This window comes from Prosopis cineraria, unplaced genomic scaffold (assembly GCF_029017545.1).
Source record: "Prosopis cineraria cultivar Desert tree isolate PC_DT_omini unplaced genomic scaffold, ASM2901754v1 PC2215, whole genome shotgun sequence".
NCBI classification, from domain to species: domain Eukaryota; kingdom Viridiplantae; phylum Streptophyta; class Magnoliopsida; order Fabales; family Fabaceae; genus Prosopis; species Prosopis cineraria.
The window spans coordinates 1-18523 of NW_026557540.1; the positions used below are offsets into that span (position 1 = coordinate 1).

The 18523-nt window shown below is 34.9% G+C and overlaps 3 protein-coding genes across 8 annotated transcripts; 1 reads left to right on the forward strand and 2 right to left on the reverse strand.

Moving 5' to 3' along the window:
- Nucleotides 1-3: 3 nt before the first annotated feature.
- On the forward strand, nt 4-1746 carry LOC129301574 (putative pentatricopeptide repeat-containing protein At2g01510; the record flags this gene model as incomplete). Its single annotated transcript, XM_054940133.1, is given in 3 exon segments — nt 4-349; nt 352-666; nt 669-1746. Coding segments are annotated over 3 exon segments (1614 nt in total), but the record flags the coding sequence as incomplete, so codon positions are not given.
- A 773-nt stretch (nt 1747-2519) lies between these two features.
- On the reverse strand, nt 2520-8231 carry LOC129301572 (aspartokinase 2, chloroplastic-like). 6 transcript variants are annotated; one of them, XM_054940128.1, is made up of 13 exons: nt 7295-8224; nt 7123-7205; nt 6970-7010; nt 6192-6346; nt 5888-6037; nt 5666-5761; nt 5306-5422; nt 4489-4608; nt 4302-4394; nt 4102-4224; nt 3721-3882; nt 3345-3407; nt 2520-3039 (listed from the first exon to the last, which is right to left on the reverse strand). In XM_054940128.1, exons 1-13 carry the CDS (start codon nt 7691-7693, stop codon nt 2902-2904), a joined length of 1740 nt encoding a protein of 579 aa, XP_054796103.1. In that variant the 5' UTR covers nt 7694-8224; the 3' UTR covers nt 2520-2901. The 6 variants fall into 6 exon arrangements, 5 of the variants coding, with proteins under 5 accessions (XP_054796103.1, XP_054796104.1, XP_054796105.1 ...); XM_054940129.1 differs by having other exon boundaries at nt 4108-4224; nt 7295-8223; XM_054940130.1 differs by having other exon boundaries at nt 3721-3837; nt 7295-8223.
- A 7540-nt stretch (nt 8232-15771) lies between these two features.
- LOC129301571 (transcription factor ICE1-like) lies at nt 15772-17842 on the reverse strand. The gene is made up of 4 exons (XM_054940127.1): nt 17774-17842; nt 17334-17384; nt 16814-16987; nt 15772-16128 (listed from the first exon to the last, which is right to left on the reverse strand). The coding sequence occupies exons 1-4, from the start codon at nt 17840-17842 to the stop codon at nt 16045-16047; spliced, it is 378 nt and encodes a 125-aa protein (XP_054796102.1). The 3' UTR covers nt 15772-16044.
- Nucleotides 17843-18523: the final 681 nt, after the last annotated feature.

Below are 18523 nucleotides of genomic sequence, written 5' to 3' on the forward strand. Positions count from 1 at the left end.
TTCGTGGCTAATGCATTACTTGATTTCTACTCTAAGCATGACTGTGTTTCTGAAGTGAAGAAACTTTTCGATGAGATGCCAGAACTGGATGGCGTCTCTTACAATGTACTCATTACATGTTATGCTTGGAATGGCCAACTCATAGAATCTTTTGATCTTTTCCGGGCATTACAGTATACTAAATTTGACCGCAGGCAATTCCCATTTTCAACCATATTGAGCATCGCTGCAAATACTCTAAACCTGGAATTGGGCAGGCAAATTCATTCCCAAGTTATTGTGACAGGTGCTGATTCCGAAATTAAGGTTGGAAATGCTTTGGTTGACATGTATGCTAAGTGTGGCAAATTGACGAAGCAAATGGGATTTTTGCAAATCTTACCCATCAAAGTTCAGTTCCTTGGACAGCCTTGATATCAGCTTATGTTCAGAAGGGACTCCATGAAGAAGGCCTGACTCTATTCTTTGAGATGCAGAAGCGCAAAATAGGTGCTGATTCAGCCACTTATGCTAGCATCTTAAGAGCCTGTGCAAGCTTAGCCTCACTTTCACTGGGAAAGCAGTTACACTCGTACATAATCAGATCCGGATACATTTCAAATGTATTCTCTGGAAGTGCACTGCTTGACATGTATGCAAAATGTGGATCCATGAAAGATGCGCTTCATATTTTCAAGAGATGCCTGTAAGGAATTCCGTCTCTTGGAATGCACTAATTTCAGCTTATGCACAAAATGGAGACGGTGACCTTACTCTTAGATCATTTGAACAAATGGTCCATTCAGGTTTGCAACCAGATTCAGTCGGCTTCCTTAGTGTTTTGTGTGCCTGCAGCCACTGTGGTCTGGTTGAAGAAGGATTAAAATATTTCGACTCCATGACTCAAACTTATAAACTTGTTCCAAAAAGAGAACATTACGCTTCAATGGTTGATATGCTGTGTAGGAGTGGAAGGTTTAACCAAGCTGAGAGACTGATCGCTCAGATGCCCTTTGAACCTGATGAAATAATGTGGTCATCAATTCTTAACGCATGTAGAATTCATAAGAATCAAGAGCTAGCAAAGAAAGCATCAGACAAGCTATTCAATATGAAAGTGCTTAGAAGCGCTGCTCCATATGTCAGCATGTCCAATATCTATGCAGAAGCTGGTGAATGGGATAGCGTAAGCGTGGTAAAGAAGGCTATGAGAGAGCGAGGAGTTAGAAAAGTCCCAGCTTACAGCTGGGTAGAAGTTAAACATAAAGTTCATGTTTTCTTAGCCAATGACAAGGCTCACCCAGAAATGGAAGAGATTAGGAAGAAGATTGATGAGCTGGCTGAGCAGATGGAGAAAGAAGGGTACAAACCCGACCCAAGTTGTACCCTTCACGATATCGATGAGGAACTCAAGATAGAGTCTCTTAAATATCACAGTGAGCGTCTTGCCATTGCGTTTGCACTTATTAGCACGCCAGAAGGGACACCTATCCTGGTGATGAAGAACCTCCGAGCTTGTACTGACTGCCATGCGGCCATCAAGGTAATCTCCAAAATAGCTAAAAGGGAAATCACAGTCAGGGATTCAAGCAGATTCCATCATTTTAGAAATGGATTTTGCTCTTGCGGGGATTACTGGTAGTCTTTTTTTTTTTTTTTTGGAGACAATCTAAATCCCTGACTTGATTTCTCCTGTAAGAGCAAAATGCACGATTTTTTGGTCAATTAAAAAAAAAACCGTTACTTAGACCAAGTAACTTGAACCGACACTGAAAGCCATATTTCTTAGAAATGAAGATACTATCGCTGAAAATATAATGATTTGGTGAGAAGAGAACAATTATAGTCGTGCTCCTGCTGCCGTGTGTTCTTAGTCCTAATTAGTATTCATTACATATTTGTGATAGTAATATCGTGTAATTCAAATGATCCACCCCATTTATTAGACTTCTTGTTTTCGTTGTATATGTCCTTTGTGCGTAAATAAAAAGGTGCTCATTGCTAAAGTTCACATTGAAATCATTAGTGTTGTAAAATATAATATCAAGAGTGCCCACTTAATATGATGTTAAGAGTTTAATACTATTAATAAGGATAATATTAGAAACTATGTAGCTTTTTGACAATTTAAATTATTTAATTAACTTTTAGTTGGTTTTTTATAATGCATGAGGTAATTAAAAGTCATTCAAATAAAGTATAATATTTTGCATAAAAATGTTGTGCATGGATAATGTTGAAAAAATGAGAAGCGAAAGTGTTTCTTAACCATTTCATCCTTATAATAGTTTCATAACTTTGCTTCACCTTATCCGTGAATATCGACATTTTTTGCAAAGCAATTGTTTGAAAATGGGTAGAAAAAACAGACGAGTAATAAGCAATGATGATATCTCAACTCAAAATTCTAATACTTAAATTTATAAATCCTTCTATTTTATTTTATTTTATTTTATTAAACCTAACCTGAATATAGTGATACTAACATCGCGAGTTGAATTTATATAGATATTCAAAATTTGTAGAATATGAATCAAATATGCATGTATCCCTGTTGACTAATGCAGCTCTTGTCTTGAAATAGACTCCGACTGGTTTATACAATCACAGGCTCTGTGCTCATTTCAGCTCATTTCACAAGGACCATAATCATTTCTGGCGCAAAGGGAACTCTCGAGAAGTAACAAGAACTTCCGGCTCCCGTGTTTATAATAGCCGCTTTCTTCGTTTTTTTGTTTTTTTTGTTTTTCTGGGACCAAATTTCAACTGGTTTAGAACGAGCTATAGGTAACAAAACATAACCTAAAATTCCCAACCCAAGCTGTCCTGCGTTTCCATCGCACAAAGGAAGGTGAGAGAACGTGCTAATATTGATGAGCTGAGAATGACGTATATTTCTGCAAGGAGGCTCTCAAGCGTTGACTATGATGATGCTGGAACAGAACCATTTCCAGATTTGTATTGTTTCTCGTCAGCGAGTTGACTCTCAAAGAAAGCCGCATGGAGCGACCTGACACACTGCTCTGCTTCACTATCATTTACAACCATCGAGATATTAACCTGTCAAGAATGAGACAGAATGATCAGAAGGGTAACATCAAAATGAAAATTTTAGCTTATTGACTCGTCAGTGAGTGACTCCCTAGTCTAGAAAGCTGCTAGAATTAGAAGACATGAAGTAACACATGGGTGAGAAATCTCGTGCTAGCCAAACACGTTTTATGAGAAGGTAAGAATGAATGCACTCATGAGCATGGTTAACCGAAGATATTCTATGGAGCCTAGTGTGCTGGGCAATGAAAAGGTTGACAACTACCTAATAGCGCTTACGTGGAAAAAAAATAAAGAGTGAATAAGATGGATACCTTGGATGCGCCCTGAGAGATCATCTGAACAGTGACCCCAAGGGTTCGGAGAACAAGAAATGCCTGCAGTAACATACCGATCAGTAATTATTAGTTAAAATAAACAGCCAAACAAGATTTACAATTTCTAGCAGATTTAAATCAGCTTGAGCCAGAATAAGGCAAGAAACAATGTATAAAATTGTGGGCTTTAGTCCAAGATGTTGATATTGACAATGGCCCAAAGTCAGATAGAGAACAGAAGAGAAGGAGCAAGGACCCAGATAATGGGATGGTCCTAGCCATGAAAAAATCAATCAAAACTGGATACAACAAAGCAAAAACTTCGGCATAAATCAAGGACTAACATTCAAACAGAGAGAACGCTATACTGAACCTTCTCCAATATCAATGATGACCTCTGAACATTTCCAATGAGAGAAATGATGGATTTATTTTGTTGGAGATCTACCACAGCTATTTTCTTCAGTTCTTCAACAACATGGTCAAGCTCCTGCCCAAAAAGAATGGGTGACAGGCACTCAGATTCATGCAATGGCTGGATTACATAAATCCAACACAATAGGATATGATTAACATAATCATGGATTCAACAAAAGGAACAAATCGTCAGTTTATATAATTTATACAAAGCTGCATATATGCTCATCTTAGACTCATGCAATGCTCAAAACCCACGTCTAGTTATACAAACTAGAAGCCCTCATGCAAATCAAATGCAAGAAACAGAAATTTGAAAAAGAGCATATTGTCGTACACTTGCCTGTTGAATCAGCTCTCTGCTCCAAAGCCTTGATGGATCTAATGTCAAGGAAATACTGACTTCGCTAGTAGCTACAACATCCACTGATATTCCTAAATCTTCAAAAATTGAAAAAACCTGCATAAATAAGAGAGAATGAAGACTTGAAGTTGATCAATCATTTGTACAGCTACCCTAGGCATTAGCTTTCTCACCTTAGCAAGGAAGCCATACTGACCAAGCATGCGAGTGCTAACAACATCCAACATGGTAACATTACGCTTCAAAACAATGCTAGTAAGTACTGCCTGCAAGTGAAAAGGGAAATTTTAACATTGTCTAGTTTTCCAGATTATAGTGTCATTTAGTTATTATTGATTCCAATAACGAATTGCTACAAACCTCACTCATATCCCTTGTCTTGGTGATGACAGTACCCGGAGCCTTTGGATTGTAAGAATTTTTAACCCTAACTGGAATATCACCTTCTCTAGCAGGTCTCATAGACTGTGGATGCAAGACCTGCAAAAGGAACATATCGGAGAAATGACTGATACTTTCCTTTGACAATGCATTAAAATAAGACTGAAAGTACCATCATTTGGTCCCCTAAGAATCATGCTGTCAACAACAACATTATGAGTGATCACTTGTTTTAACAGATCAAGCACTGTTTTCCGGCAAAGAAAATATGATAATCTTGAGATACATACCAAGACTATCAATATTGGAGACACATACAGTATGGGTACTGCTGCCATCATGAGGTATTAATGATTCACAAATAATATAACATTAAAGCAATGATACACGGAGCCAACTTAAAGGCACAAGCAGGCAGGCAAACTAGAATCTTTAAAGGGAGAATGACATTTAAGGCCCTCCCAAGGGAATTTATAACAATAAGAACCCATTAATTTTGTATCGAATATCGTCTTGTGAAAACATATATGTTGTAGTTAAAAAATGAACCTTGACTTGTATTTTTTTTTTTATTTATTATGGTTTCCTTAGAAATTTATCAAGTTAAAGTTTAGCTTTTAATAACAACGTATACACATTTTCACAATACAATATAAAAAACTGATAGGCCCTTGTTGTGATAAATTCTCTTGAGATGGCTTTAAATGTCATTCTCACATCTTTAAATTCTTGTATATACAAGGGAGAAGCTGCATAGGATATTATCAGCAGAACTCGAGAGTAAATATAACAATACCTGAGCACCAAAGTAAGCAAGTTCAGCAGCCTCATCAAATGTCAAATATGGGACAGGTTCTGCTTGTGGGCATATATTTGGATCACAGGTTAAAACACCATCAACATCTTTCCATACCTGTTTAAGAGACTACAATCAATTTGTTTCCTTTTCTCCTATATTTAATCTTGAAAAGGTAATGAAGTTATGCAGATCATTATGCAGCAACGGATGCTAATGTTTCATATACATTCTGAATTTATTGAATGAATTCCCAGTGACACAGCCAATCTTGATATCAAGCTTCTCATTCAAGATACGAACAAAGTCCACTGACATGCTACGTTCTTGATATGCATAACTAGGTTTCTATATATTAACCTGGATTTCAGGCAACGCCAGTGCTCTACCAATTGCTGTAGCTGTCAAATCACTACCACCTCTACCCAGTGTTGTTACTGCGCATGATTTCCAGCCCTAGAAGAAGAAATAAAAGGAAATATATCAGTTTTCTGATTCAGGAGTTTGCAATTCAGCAAAGCAAACATCCAGAGGGGTAAAAAAATGAAAAGAAGAGTTTGAAAAGTAAGGCATCAATTAGACCTTTCCAAGGAAGCCTGTTACAACTGGTATAGCAGAGTCAGAGATCCAATCTCCGCATAATCTCTTTGCAATTGCAGGGTAAGTTGCTTCCAGAATATCCGCATTTGTAAAGTCATCGGTGGTAATAAAACCAATCTCAAATGCATCATACTGCCAGAACAATAAATTAGCAATAAGTCACTAGGGATAGTGACTATAGATAAAAACTGAATAACTTATTCCTAGCTAGACAAACTTTCCCTATAATAAAAAGTGAAGCTTTTTAGTTCAATATGACTTAGATGAGCAGACCAGGAGTACATACTTGGCGAGCCTTAACACCCATTTTATTTAGATATGCAGCAAAGATCCTAGTGGACATGCGCTCTCCAAATGAAACTAAATTGTCTCTCGTTCGTGGTGTCAACTCTTTCATCATGGCAATCCCCTTCAGAAGTTGCTCCAGTTCTTCTAGATGATCTAGAAATAGTTGCAGCCAGAAAATCAGGGTCAGCAAAGATGTGAGCATAAACAAATGACAATGACGTGAACAACCATGCTACTGAGAGGACAGAAGATATATGATAGAAATAGTTCAATTAATGAGTTACTTCTGGCAGTGGAGTGTTAAAATTAAAAGTTTGTACTCTGTATAAGTCGGTCATTGATCCATTGTTCTCCAATAAATTAAACATAAACAATACTTTGATCTGCCATCATTTAGAGAAATAGAATTCTATTTTCTAATTCTTCGTATATTGGGCTACTATTTCATCAAGGGATCGAAAGACGAAACCAGCTCAAACCATGCTTCCATCTTTAACTGTGACAGCAATCACAATTACGGTAAAAAATTTAGTCTCGCTCAAACTAGTGCCAATTCCATATGCTACGTTAATGGTGCAAAACTATGCATGCATAAGAATCTAAATACATGTTCAAGTTAAGCACATGCATGCTAATCCTTTGACCCATATAGCAGAGTTCAGGACAGCGGACAGCCGAGGTGAGTTTCTCATAAGAAGGCCATGCCCATGATACAAAATAGATATTCATTTTGTCCAATTTTGAACAAAAGATCTAATGTGAAGCAAGTAACTCACTTGCAATAACAGATCTGTCCACTTTAAGCTCATCCAGGGTCCTGAATGAGGGAAAAGCATGCAATCAGAAGACATTAGTCAATCAGGATGTGATTTAAAACACGCATTTCCATTCCAAATAGAAAAGTAAAATGAAAGACGCGTTGCTCTTGCCTGAGATGCAGGTCTTTTATAAAGCTGAGTTCATCAATACATGACGCGTGGGCAACACCACAACTGACGGCTTTTTCTCCAGCCTAACAGATTATTTACGTTTCCTTATACTTATCTTTACCAAGAGAGATAAGAAAAGAACATTGACATGAAATAAACCAGAAAACAATACCGATAAAAGCTTGTTAGTCGTCTTTCCCATCGCAGAGAGAACAATTATAGGATTCTCTTCTGGGAAGCTAAGAATAAGGCTAGCGACCTCTTTCATTCTCTCTGCAGTAGCAACAGACGAGCCGCCAAACTTCATGACGCTCGTAAAACATTTCTTCGTTTCACCAAATTTCTGATGTTCAGTCTCATCCTTCACAAGTAAATCACTTTTTGCAGCTTTGCAACTAGTACTGAATGCCACCCGTTCCCTTGAGAATCTTCTTATACAGCATAACCCAGAAACAGAAGAAACAGATGCGGCAAAACCAATTCGTCGTGATAACAGAGGTTGGCAATGCAAACTGCTCGGAGTCACGGAGAAGGTGTTTTTAGCCCCACAAAGTTGCAGAGCACTCCCCATGCTTATTCAGTTAACGCTAACGCGTCTTTAGGAGCTTGACGAAAAAATGGCCTATTTCAATCAGTTATTTCGACAGATGATTCAAATGGGAAAGAATTCTCAGAGATCTGAATCAGTTAAATGCTTCCACTTCTCCGAAATTATATCCGCACGTCATTCAAGCAAGGTTGATCAGTCACAACATTGCAATGGTTTAAATATTACTGCAAAAGCAAACAAAAAATCACATCCATGTATTTTTCCCGCCGTTCGGCCAGAGAATGGAGGGGGGAAATGCACGGACCGATTGTCCGAAAGAATATCGACAAACTGAATGAACGATAGGGTTTAGGCGCACTTTGGTGGGTTCAGAGAGAGAAGCTGCGCGGTCGTTTCAACTTTGACCGCGAGCTATCAAGCTCCGAAGGAGCAACCAGGAAGGTGGCTCGTTCGGCGGCTCTCTTCTTGGTTTTTTTTCCTGTGGTTTTTCCAGCACCCAACTTTTGAGTCCGCCTGTAATTTCCAAAACGTTTTTAAAAAAAAAAAAGATTGCTCGCTAGTTTCGTTGAGGTTTGGTCCGCCTTTTCCTCGAGAAGCCCCTTGGGTTATGTATGTCGAAACAAACGGCAGACATAGGGTCTTTGAAAAAAAAAAAAAACAATTGAACTTGGAAGTATCCTTATTTTAAGGTCTTGTTTTCACTTTCTGTTTTTGGTCAATCTTTTTCACACGTTTTATTACCCAAAAGCTTCTCACAAAGGGTTTTTTAAATAAAATACGAATTTGAAATCTATTCCCTCTGGTCCCTTATCACTTCAACATATTTTATCAGAATTAAAATTTTAAATTTTATTAACTTTATTTTAAAATTTAATAAATTTTCACCTTTACTCATAACAAATATTTTTAAATCTCATTACTGATATTTTTATTTAAAATATTTAATAATAATAAAAATATAAAAAAATATTGAGAATTAACAATTGCCTTTTAAATAAAATTAATTTTTTTTTATTTTAAATAGAATTAGATGAATATATCACAATTCATCCATGATATGGAGGAGTGTTCATACTCGCCGCACCCCGGTTATGGTTTGGGCAAAAAACAGAACCAAGTTTTGCAGAACTAAACAAGCATCTACTTTATTAATAATCTGTGTGTTGCCCCGACGATTTTCCATTCACAATGGGGAAAACCATCATAATTATAAAACGACATGCGGTGGGTCATGACCAGTTAAATTTTATGCTTCGCTGTATGTTTTCCATGTTGATCTAAATTGACGATACTGATTTTTTGTAAACTAATCTATATTTTTTCTGGGCCAGAAAACTAATCTTTATTTTTTAAGTGATCAATTTCAAAACCTTTTCCCTGGATATTTTGTTGTCAATGTGGTTGTCGATTGATTGGTGATCACTGTTCTTTTTTTTTTCCCCAGTAAAGTTGATTAGTGATTGCTGATCCTGCAGGGTTTCGCATTGACGGGTTTTTTCAGTGGCAATGTGGGCCAAGATAGTATCTGAAAATACGTTTGCAGGCCCAACCAAACACCATCACAGTTGCAAAACGACAATGTAGCAGTCCTGAACTTGAGGTTCAACGTTTCAGCTCGTGGATACAAAAAAAAGTAATTCAATTTTCTTTTTTGTTTTTTTTTTGGTTCTGTTAATCTATTTTGACAGTAAAGTGACATTTGAGTGGCTGAGGCCTGAAGCTGAAGGTAACATTTTGTTTCACATGATTTATTTCTACCAATTTAGATAATGCCATCGATTTGATTAAAATCCAAAAATTAGTTATTCTTAGTTGATTAGCGTCAACAACAACAAAAAATACTTAATTTAAAAATATTTGATGAATAGTTGATGCCATGAATAATTTTAAAATATTTAGATTGGTAATTTTTTTACTTTCCAGTTAAATTAATGCGTGTTTCACGTTAGCATTTTGGGAAGTGCTATGGTTGAAGAAGAGAGAGTGAAAACAAACACTTGATACTTAAAGTCATATATGAATCTGGTCTATAATAGTAAAATTACATTTGCCAAATGATAAAAGGCATCTTTATTCTACCGAAAGAAACAAAGAAGGGAAGAAAATAGTGGGGTGGAAATCAAGCGCCACGAAATAGTGGATCCGGAAAAAGCCACCGCTTCTAAGCTTTTCAATGCGCTTTGACCACAAAACACATTTCAATGGGTTCGTCTGAGTGGTGGGGACTGGGGACTGAGCATGACAGGATGAGTAAATCACTAAATAATTAAAGTTGGGATGTCAAATCGCCATTCATTCAAGCCTATGAATGGCGAGCGGCTAATGAATTTGAAGCTCCCCGTGCTCTGATGTAATATGAGAATTTCCTTTTTTGCAGTCCATCGAGACTGTAATATTTGTTATTATTAACTAATTTATAATATATAAAAATATTAGTTAAAATTTATGTTTCTTAAATGCTCGTGTCTTTTTATTTGTATTCTTAAATTTTTCTAATAACATATGCATAATCTTTAAATACAGAGCATTTAAAAAGATAAGGGTATGAATAGAGAAAAAACATACATTTTTGAACCAAATGATGTTTCCAAAAAAAGACATATATTGTGGTCTCAAAAGAATATATTTTTGCCTTTGATATGAGACATCTAAGTCATTTTTTCTTTTTAATTTGAAATAATTTTAAAGTTAATTTTTTATGGCTCGTTTGTTAGATTTATTTATATCTCAATTCATATAAATAAATAAAGTAATGTATGCGTATCTGAAGAATCTATGAGTGCTAGAGAAATCTCGATTACCTCGAGTATAGGCAGGTACACAACCCACAGATTCCCAGAGCTTTCAGAGAGTTCAGAGATAATGGAAGTAGAAGAAAAATGAGTCGTGTGTTTGCGGTTACCGACTAATCGTCTTATATAGATCAAATCGGTAACCGCCTTATTAAATAATTAAATAATTATATTATCTATTATCTCTGACTCAGTCAGTTAAGAGATAAGAAATAACTGATAGCTACTGGGTTGTGGGTTGGGTCTCTGCCCATTGCGCTCACTTGTGTGGTCCACCTATCACGATCCACACAAGATCATAATGACCAATTTATTGGGCTTATTAATTAATGCTAATTCATAAATAATATTCCAACGTCGTTTAGTAACATGAAATTGGGATGAGGGAAATGGAATTTAAAAAAAAAGTTTGGTACACAAGATCTAGGTTCTCAAAGGAACCCTATTCAACCAAAATTGATGGAACTCCCCTATAAAATTAGATTGTATCAAACCTCTCTTTCACTTTTATCATTTCCAACATTTTCTCCTCGCACGATGATCTTTTTAATCTTCTCTTCTTCAACGATAACCTACCTTTTTTCCTTGATGTTACACATTGACTACAACAATGATAAAGTTATAGTAAAGGTTGAAGCATGTGGTCAAATGAACAGGAAGGGCTCAATCCACCCACATCATCTCCTTTGCCTCTTCCATGACATCTCTTAACTCCATCGTCACCATTGCAAAAGACTCTATTATCTCCTCCTTGAGTTTTTTTTCCAATCTCTAAACCCAACACCAAGTTCATTTTTCTCTTTGATTTCTATCTTCCTTGCATGTCCAAATTTGCACAACAATAGATTTTCTTTAACATGAATGATTACATTCATCTCAGTCCCTTCTAAATCTTCATTGTCAACATGAATAATTTCATTTTTTTTCATTCCATTTTTTATGTGATTTTTTGTATTCATCTCAATACTTCTAGATCTGTTGGTTTTGATTTTTTTTTTTTGAGATGTTTCCTCCAACTTGTGGGTCTTTGGTTTGATTTTTTCCTCTTTGGTTTCCATGGCATTTGGTTTGATTTCTTTCTCTTAATTGGTGAGTGGTTGTGTTGAGGTGGTGGTAATGACAATTATTTAAGGTGGTGGATAGGATTTTTTTATCAAGAGCATTTAAGCCTTTTCACATAATAAATGATTATATTAATTAAAAAACATCTCTATGATAAATAGTAATTTTGTGTATTTTTATTCTTTTAATTTAAATTTTTAAATATTTTTTCAAAGCTAATTAAGTTTAATTAAATATTATTTAATTTTACTAATCAATCTTCAATTTTAAAATTTTAACTACATAAATCTTGAATTTTAAAATATAAATGATATTTTCATACATTTACTATTTAATTTTATCTTATTTATACAGATTTGATGAATCTAATTTAGAAGAAATAGATAGAGATTATTTTATATAGAACAATATAGGCACGTTGAAAATTAAGTTAAGAATAAAATTGCAGAAACTTTATTTATATTTATTTTAAAGTTTTTAATTAGGTTTATTAAGAATGTGTTTGTCATTTTATTAAATTATTAAGTTCTATTTAAGAAGAGACGCAGCACCCAACGCATCACCTGTTTTTAATGGAAAAGAGCACGTTTTTTTAATTGAAAAAGGGAACAGAGGAGGCGGCCGAATAATTTTGAGAGGAGCAGAGGCAACATAGTCGTAGGCGACAGCTCTTTGTCTTTTCTTTCCTTTCCTTCAACAGTATACAGTGCTGATGTTTAGTGCTGCGAACAGCTAATTTTTTCAGTATAATCAATTATAAATTATAACTTTAAATTTTAATAAAAATCTTTAATGTTTGAAGAAAATTTTAGTTTATATTTATTTTAAATTGTTACTCTTTTTCACTCTAATTTAAATTTTATACTTTAATTATTATTATTAATTAAAATAATTTTATTACATAATTTTTAAGTTATATATTTTATCTAAAGTTTTGTTTACTGTAATTAATTGATACAGTAATATAATAGTAATTTGACTTAGTTTGAATGATTACTTATATTTTGTTTCTAGCGTGGCAAATATAAAAATAGTTGTTACGTTTTGGATTAAGGGAGATTTTAATTAATCTATAACTTAATTTATTTATTTAATTTTTGAATGCTAATTTAAAAAATATATAATAAAATTAAAATAATAATGTTAAATAAATTTAATTTATTTTGTGGATAAGAAAGATTAATTTTAAGTAATTGGGTTATGATTGATTGTGTTACTTGTATTTAGTAATTTTCTCAATTCAATTTTTTTATTTATTTAATTTTAATTTATTTTTAAAATTAATTTTATCATAAAAAATTTTCTTACTATTTAGCTTTTTATAATTCTAATTCAAATAGTTAATTCATTAACTCTTAAAAAAATGACTTAGTTTATCTTTACTGTAAAATTTAATTTTATTAATTTTAATATTATTTAATAGTAGTTTCAATTTCACTTCCATCATCCTATCAAATATATTTTAAAATTCAATTTTACTTTCACTTTTATTAAAAACTTTTTCATTGTATCAAATGAGGCATTGTATTTTTTTAAATAAAATGAAAAGGCCACGGACTTGATGAATACCAACGATCATGCTACTGAAAATTGAGCCTGTCATTGAACATCTGAACCAATCAATTCTCAATTTCAAAAACTAAAAGTCAAAATTATAGTTAAATTGTAATTGTATTGGTTCAAACAAGACATTCTAAATCCACACTAGTCTGGAATGAGTAATGAAATTAGTATAGGTATTACTATATTAGCTTCTTCATGCACATGCGCAAAAGAATTTTTCATCAAAAGATTGCTGTCCCCTTAAAAAATGTTGTTGCTTGGACGGTCTAGTTTAAAATAATCACTTTTTTACTGTGTAAATAAACAAACAGTCTCCGGGGTAGCTCTACAGTGTTCACTTTTCTCATCGGCTTAAAATATTAAACTACACATGTCTCCCGATCTTTTAAAATTGATACACGTAATATAATACTCTATCCAAATTCTTGCGCCTGTCCTTATCAATCCCTTGCGGAAATCACAATTCAATCTTTGTTTTAACCAAGAAGGCTTCTAAGCGTAGAAAATCTAAAAATTAACTACATTATCAACAATTTGCACACGACACAGCTTACAATAGATTTTATATTTAAATTAGTATTGAATATTGACGCGTCACGCCTGACATCAATTCACTCACTACAATCCCGAAAGATTATGAATTTAAGAAACTATAGCTAAGGATAGGTATTTGAGTGGAAAGAGAGGGAATGGTGTAATTTCAACAGGCAAGTACGTGTTATCAAATAATTGAGGTATGGGTCAATGTAAGGGCTGGCCTGCTTAAAGGTCGAGTTGAAAAGACACATCCCATGGTAAATAAATGAAAAGGGACCATGTGCCCAAAAAAAAGGGACCAATTTTGGCCCAAACTATCTAATTTGCAAGGTTTGGAAGCTCCCTCCCCTCTCTCTAAACCAAAAATTGAAACATGGATTGCCAATGTTTAAATTCTCACTAAAAGAGTTGTTCACATTTTGTGTTCTACCATATCTCAAACAAAGATCTTCAATAAAAAAACGTGAAAAAAATCACAAATTGCAATTAAAAAGCAATGCATTAGGGGTTTTTTTTTTTAAAAAAAAGAAGGTGTTGGTAGATTGCAGATTGGGTTAAGAAATTCAGAACACCCCTGAGCTGATCCAACCTGACCCATTTATTTTTCCAGTCAATCCAAATGGGCTTCACTTACCCAAATTTAATTGCAATTTTGCCCTGAAAAATTCAAGAATTGCGGCTTTGCTTTCAACACTTCAATTCGAGCTTGAAGAACAAGTTTAATGAGTTTAGTTGAGTAGCTTTTGTTTTTGTTTTTTCTTTAATTTCTTATACTGAACACGTAGGTTTAATCATTAATATTATAAGTGGATAAGCAATAAGATTCTACGTAATATTGGAATAATTTGCTTCGACGCCAACAACAAAAAAAAAAAAATCAAAATTTTTGCAGCTAGATTGAAATAGATAAATTGCGAGGATGAATGGCGTGAAAACTTGATCACCATTCATGACGAGCAACTTCCTGGGCATTCAAAAACAGTTTCAAGTATATTTGACAATTTCTTACTCGTTCTGGAAGGGAGGAGGAGCATGCCATATTCATTTGGGTTTTTCACCTTTTCTTTCATTCTTTGTTAATGGTAGGGGTTGTAAAACTGTAATGCTATGTTTGAATATTTAGAGATTTGGATTTAAACCAAATCCGTTATTTGAGTAGTTAAAAATATATGAATTTAGATTTGACTTAAATTTAAGTTTTACCTCAATTTTTTTATAATTTGAAATCTTTTTTAAACTTTTTTTATTTTAAATCTTACTTCAATCTCTTTGTAATTTGATTGACTCGTCTGCGACACTAAACAGGACCAAATTGCCAATGACAACCAGAACTAGATAGCTATGCTGTCGCCTACTGAGACCAAATCGTCAGATCGACTAAGATCGGAGTAAAGGCAACGATTGAGACCAACGACTAACTTCCACTAAAATCAAACTGCTAGCATCGACCGATCTTGTCTTAAACCTATCCCATCCCTGTTGGTATTGGCAGTCCTGTCCTAGTTGGCACTAGTGGTTTAGTCTCAGTGAAAGTCGATTGTCCAGTCATAGTCGTCGCCTGCACTTTGATCTCGGTAGGCATTGGCGGTTCGATGTCGATGGAAGTCGGCCAGTTGGTCTTAATCTTCACCTGCACTCTGGTAGCTATCGGTTGGGGCCAACAATTAAGCACTGGTCAATGCTAACGGTCTGATCCTGGTAGAAGTTAAACCATCTAGTTCCAATCATCGCCTATGATATGGTCTGAGTGGAAGTCTGTCATTCAATCCCAATAGGTGTTAGCGGTCTAGTCTCAGTGAAAGTCGACTATTCAAACCACCAACTTTGACTAGAATCGAACCACCAACGTTGTTCAAGCTGCTTTTAAATTCAAACATATAATATAAACTTTGAAATTTTACTTAAGATCCAAACAAAAGATTTTAATATTATAATTTAAAATGTTTTATATTATCTAAACAAAAAATTTAGAATTTATAAATTTCAAATGTGAGATTTTAAATATGAAATTTTAAATCCAAATTCCCAACTTAAATTCACTCATCTAAAATGCAACCTAAAAGTAACAATCCCAAAATAGCACACTTGAACTTAAAACAAAAATAGCCAATCAAGACAATGCCTACAGAGCAAGTAAATTGAAAATAAGTAAGAATCTTTTATTCCATAATTCAAGATAGCAACACTAGTCTGCTCCGGCAGTAAAGTTGGCTGAGAAAAAATACCAGGGGTCAGTCCTTAGCCTAAAGATGTCGGCTAACCTAGTTGATATTGACCTAGACATGCCTTTCCATGGCCATGTGAAGCAATCACATTTACAAACTAACTGTTTGAGGTACGGTAACTTCTAATCACTGACTACTAACTACAGTTAGTGCTTCTGCTGGTAGTAGTAGCAGCATTTGTCAAATACTTCACTCATATCATACCATGGAAACCGGCTGAATCCAACAGAACTGCTTTGATTTGCTCAGGGACCACGTCAAGCCCTTCTCTGCAATGCTGTTAGGCAACAAGAAAAACACTATGAATCTGAAAAATCTTGAGATTTCAACATTTTTTCTTCGTCAAGTCAACTTTTAACGAGCTTAAAGATTAAACATCAACTCGTCAACAAGAAGCACTCTTTTCACAGGGAACCATACATTTTTTTCAGTACTAAAACAAACATCCCTCTGCTTTGCAATACACCTAATCACCTACAGCAAGTTAGCGACAGCCAAACGGGCACACTTAATATATGTGGGTGAAGCTAACAGTTCTGAGAAGTGAGATTTGATTCTCAGACTGAAGTGTCAGGTCCGCGTTCTTGGTCACCAATGTCCCGCTATCAAGACATTTCCCTTCATCACAACTCAGCTCATCCACATTTCTCATTTTTAATTCTTTAGACACTATTGTTCAGAATATGAGCCTTGATGTAAAGTACAACCAACAAAGTCTACAGAAATTGGTTGTTCGTTAATTTAAATTGGCTAAAAATTTTCCACTGGAAGAATTTTGGTGCACTTCAGCATGAAACCAATTTACAGAATCGGTTTTTAAATTTGTGACGTAAATAGAAGTAGGAATCAAGCATCAATATTGGAGGAATGACTGAATATGTTATGGGTCATGAACAAATTGAAATTAACAACAGGTGTCATTTAAAAAGTAACAGAGAAACATTGCTGTGATGCTAGCATACCTCAGCTCTGAACACGTCTAAAGCAAAGCCATTGAAACAGCTTATAACGGCCTGCTGCACATCTAGACCAAGGTTGTCCAAGCCTTCATGGTGGAACGCAGAAAGAAGACCTGGCCTGCGGGCACAAAACATATGGATGTTGACAGCTCTCCCTTCCCTCACTCGAACCTCCACCTATAAATTTCAGAAACACAACAGTGAGGATCAAGAGCAATATCTGCAATGACCTTGCAAATAAAAAATAGGCATATCGATGGCTGCATTTGTTATATTTTGATTTAGTTTCATTCGAAGATAGTAAATTGAGATTTATGAAAAATAAACAACAGAACCAAATGTTGCATCTATAAATGTTTGAAAATGATAAAGAACTAAAACAAATGAAAAAAAGACGGTGAATTCAAACTGTCCATCACACATTCACATGTAAAAAGTCAAATGCCGCATGCTTTGTGTCAGTGCCCATACTTCACATAATGACACGTATATTTGATATAATTGTGCTGGACAATTCACATACTGAAAGCACAAGCATCCCAAGGTACGCAGTCAGATCCTTAAAGTTGTATTCCTAATGGATGTTAAAAATAACCAACATTATTGAGTCCCAAAAACCAGCACCATTAAGAAAAAGATGATGACAAAGCAAAGAGATGATGGCAACAAAACCAGATTCAGGCAGTCATCCTTTCCTAATAAGAATAGACATGCAGGATTTACGCGTTTCTCTGCACCAGCTATATAGAATATGGGATACATGAGAGGATCGCATGACAATCTCAATTGAGGAGATAAGAACCTTTGATCTTCATTAAAATTGTATGTATAAGGAAGAGACTATATTACATTAGCATGCGAATAAAAATATCAATGCACACTAACTCTAACTACGCTGCCTGCTTTTTTATTTTGCTATCGGCTGTCATCATTAAAATCTAGTGAGATATGGAGTCACCACACAGGAATATCACTCCCATCATCCTTGATCATTCCAACTATCGAAACATGCCCAAGTGATTCAGCATGCATTTTTCTAACTTTGGAAGATTACATGGTAATGGAATTTTGAAATTTGTTGGAGAAGGGTTATGTTTGCTGAAGGGGTTTGTTGGCAAACGGTATACATGAGCATTTCCATAAACCCATTTTTGGGCTTCCCGGTTGTTGCATAGAAATGGTTATTATACATAGCTTAAGTGGTGTTCTACTGGTAATCTGGCCCCCAGTGTGTGTTCTTTCTTGTGGCACCAAGAAATAGCCATCATGCTTGTGACTGTTAGTGTAATTTCTTATTTAAACTGAGGTCAATTTGCTTAAGTATACTATACTAGTCACAGAGGGTCAATGGAGAGTTACACGGCGAAAAAGGAAAAGATGGAAGATAAGGTAGGATGGAATGAGGAACAGCGAGTAGTTAGTTTCTGAATAGTAGTTGTAGTGTTGATTTATTTGCACGTGAAATTCTCTCCATGATACATTCAAATTTATAATAAGGACAAACGGTTATTAATCTCCTCACTGAGTAAATTCGTATCCTGAAATATCACGTATGATATCCTTCTCTCAAGATTTTCCTTCAAAAAGATAGAAATTGAAATGAGGCAAGCAATTTCATGGGCTTAGATTGTCCATTTCCAGACAGAAAAACTTCCAAGATGGTATTTGCAGTACATAATTGCTGTCATTGACATCCGTCTTCATTATAAAACA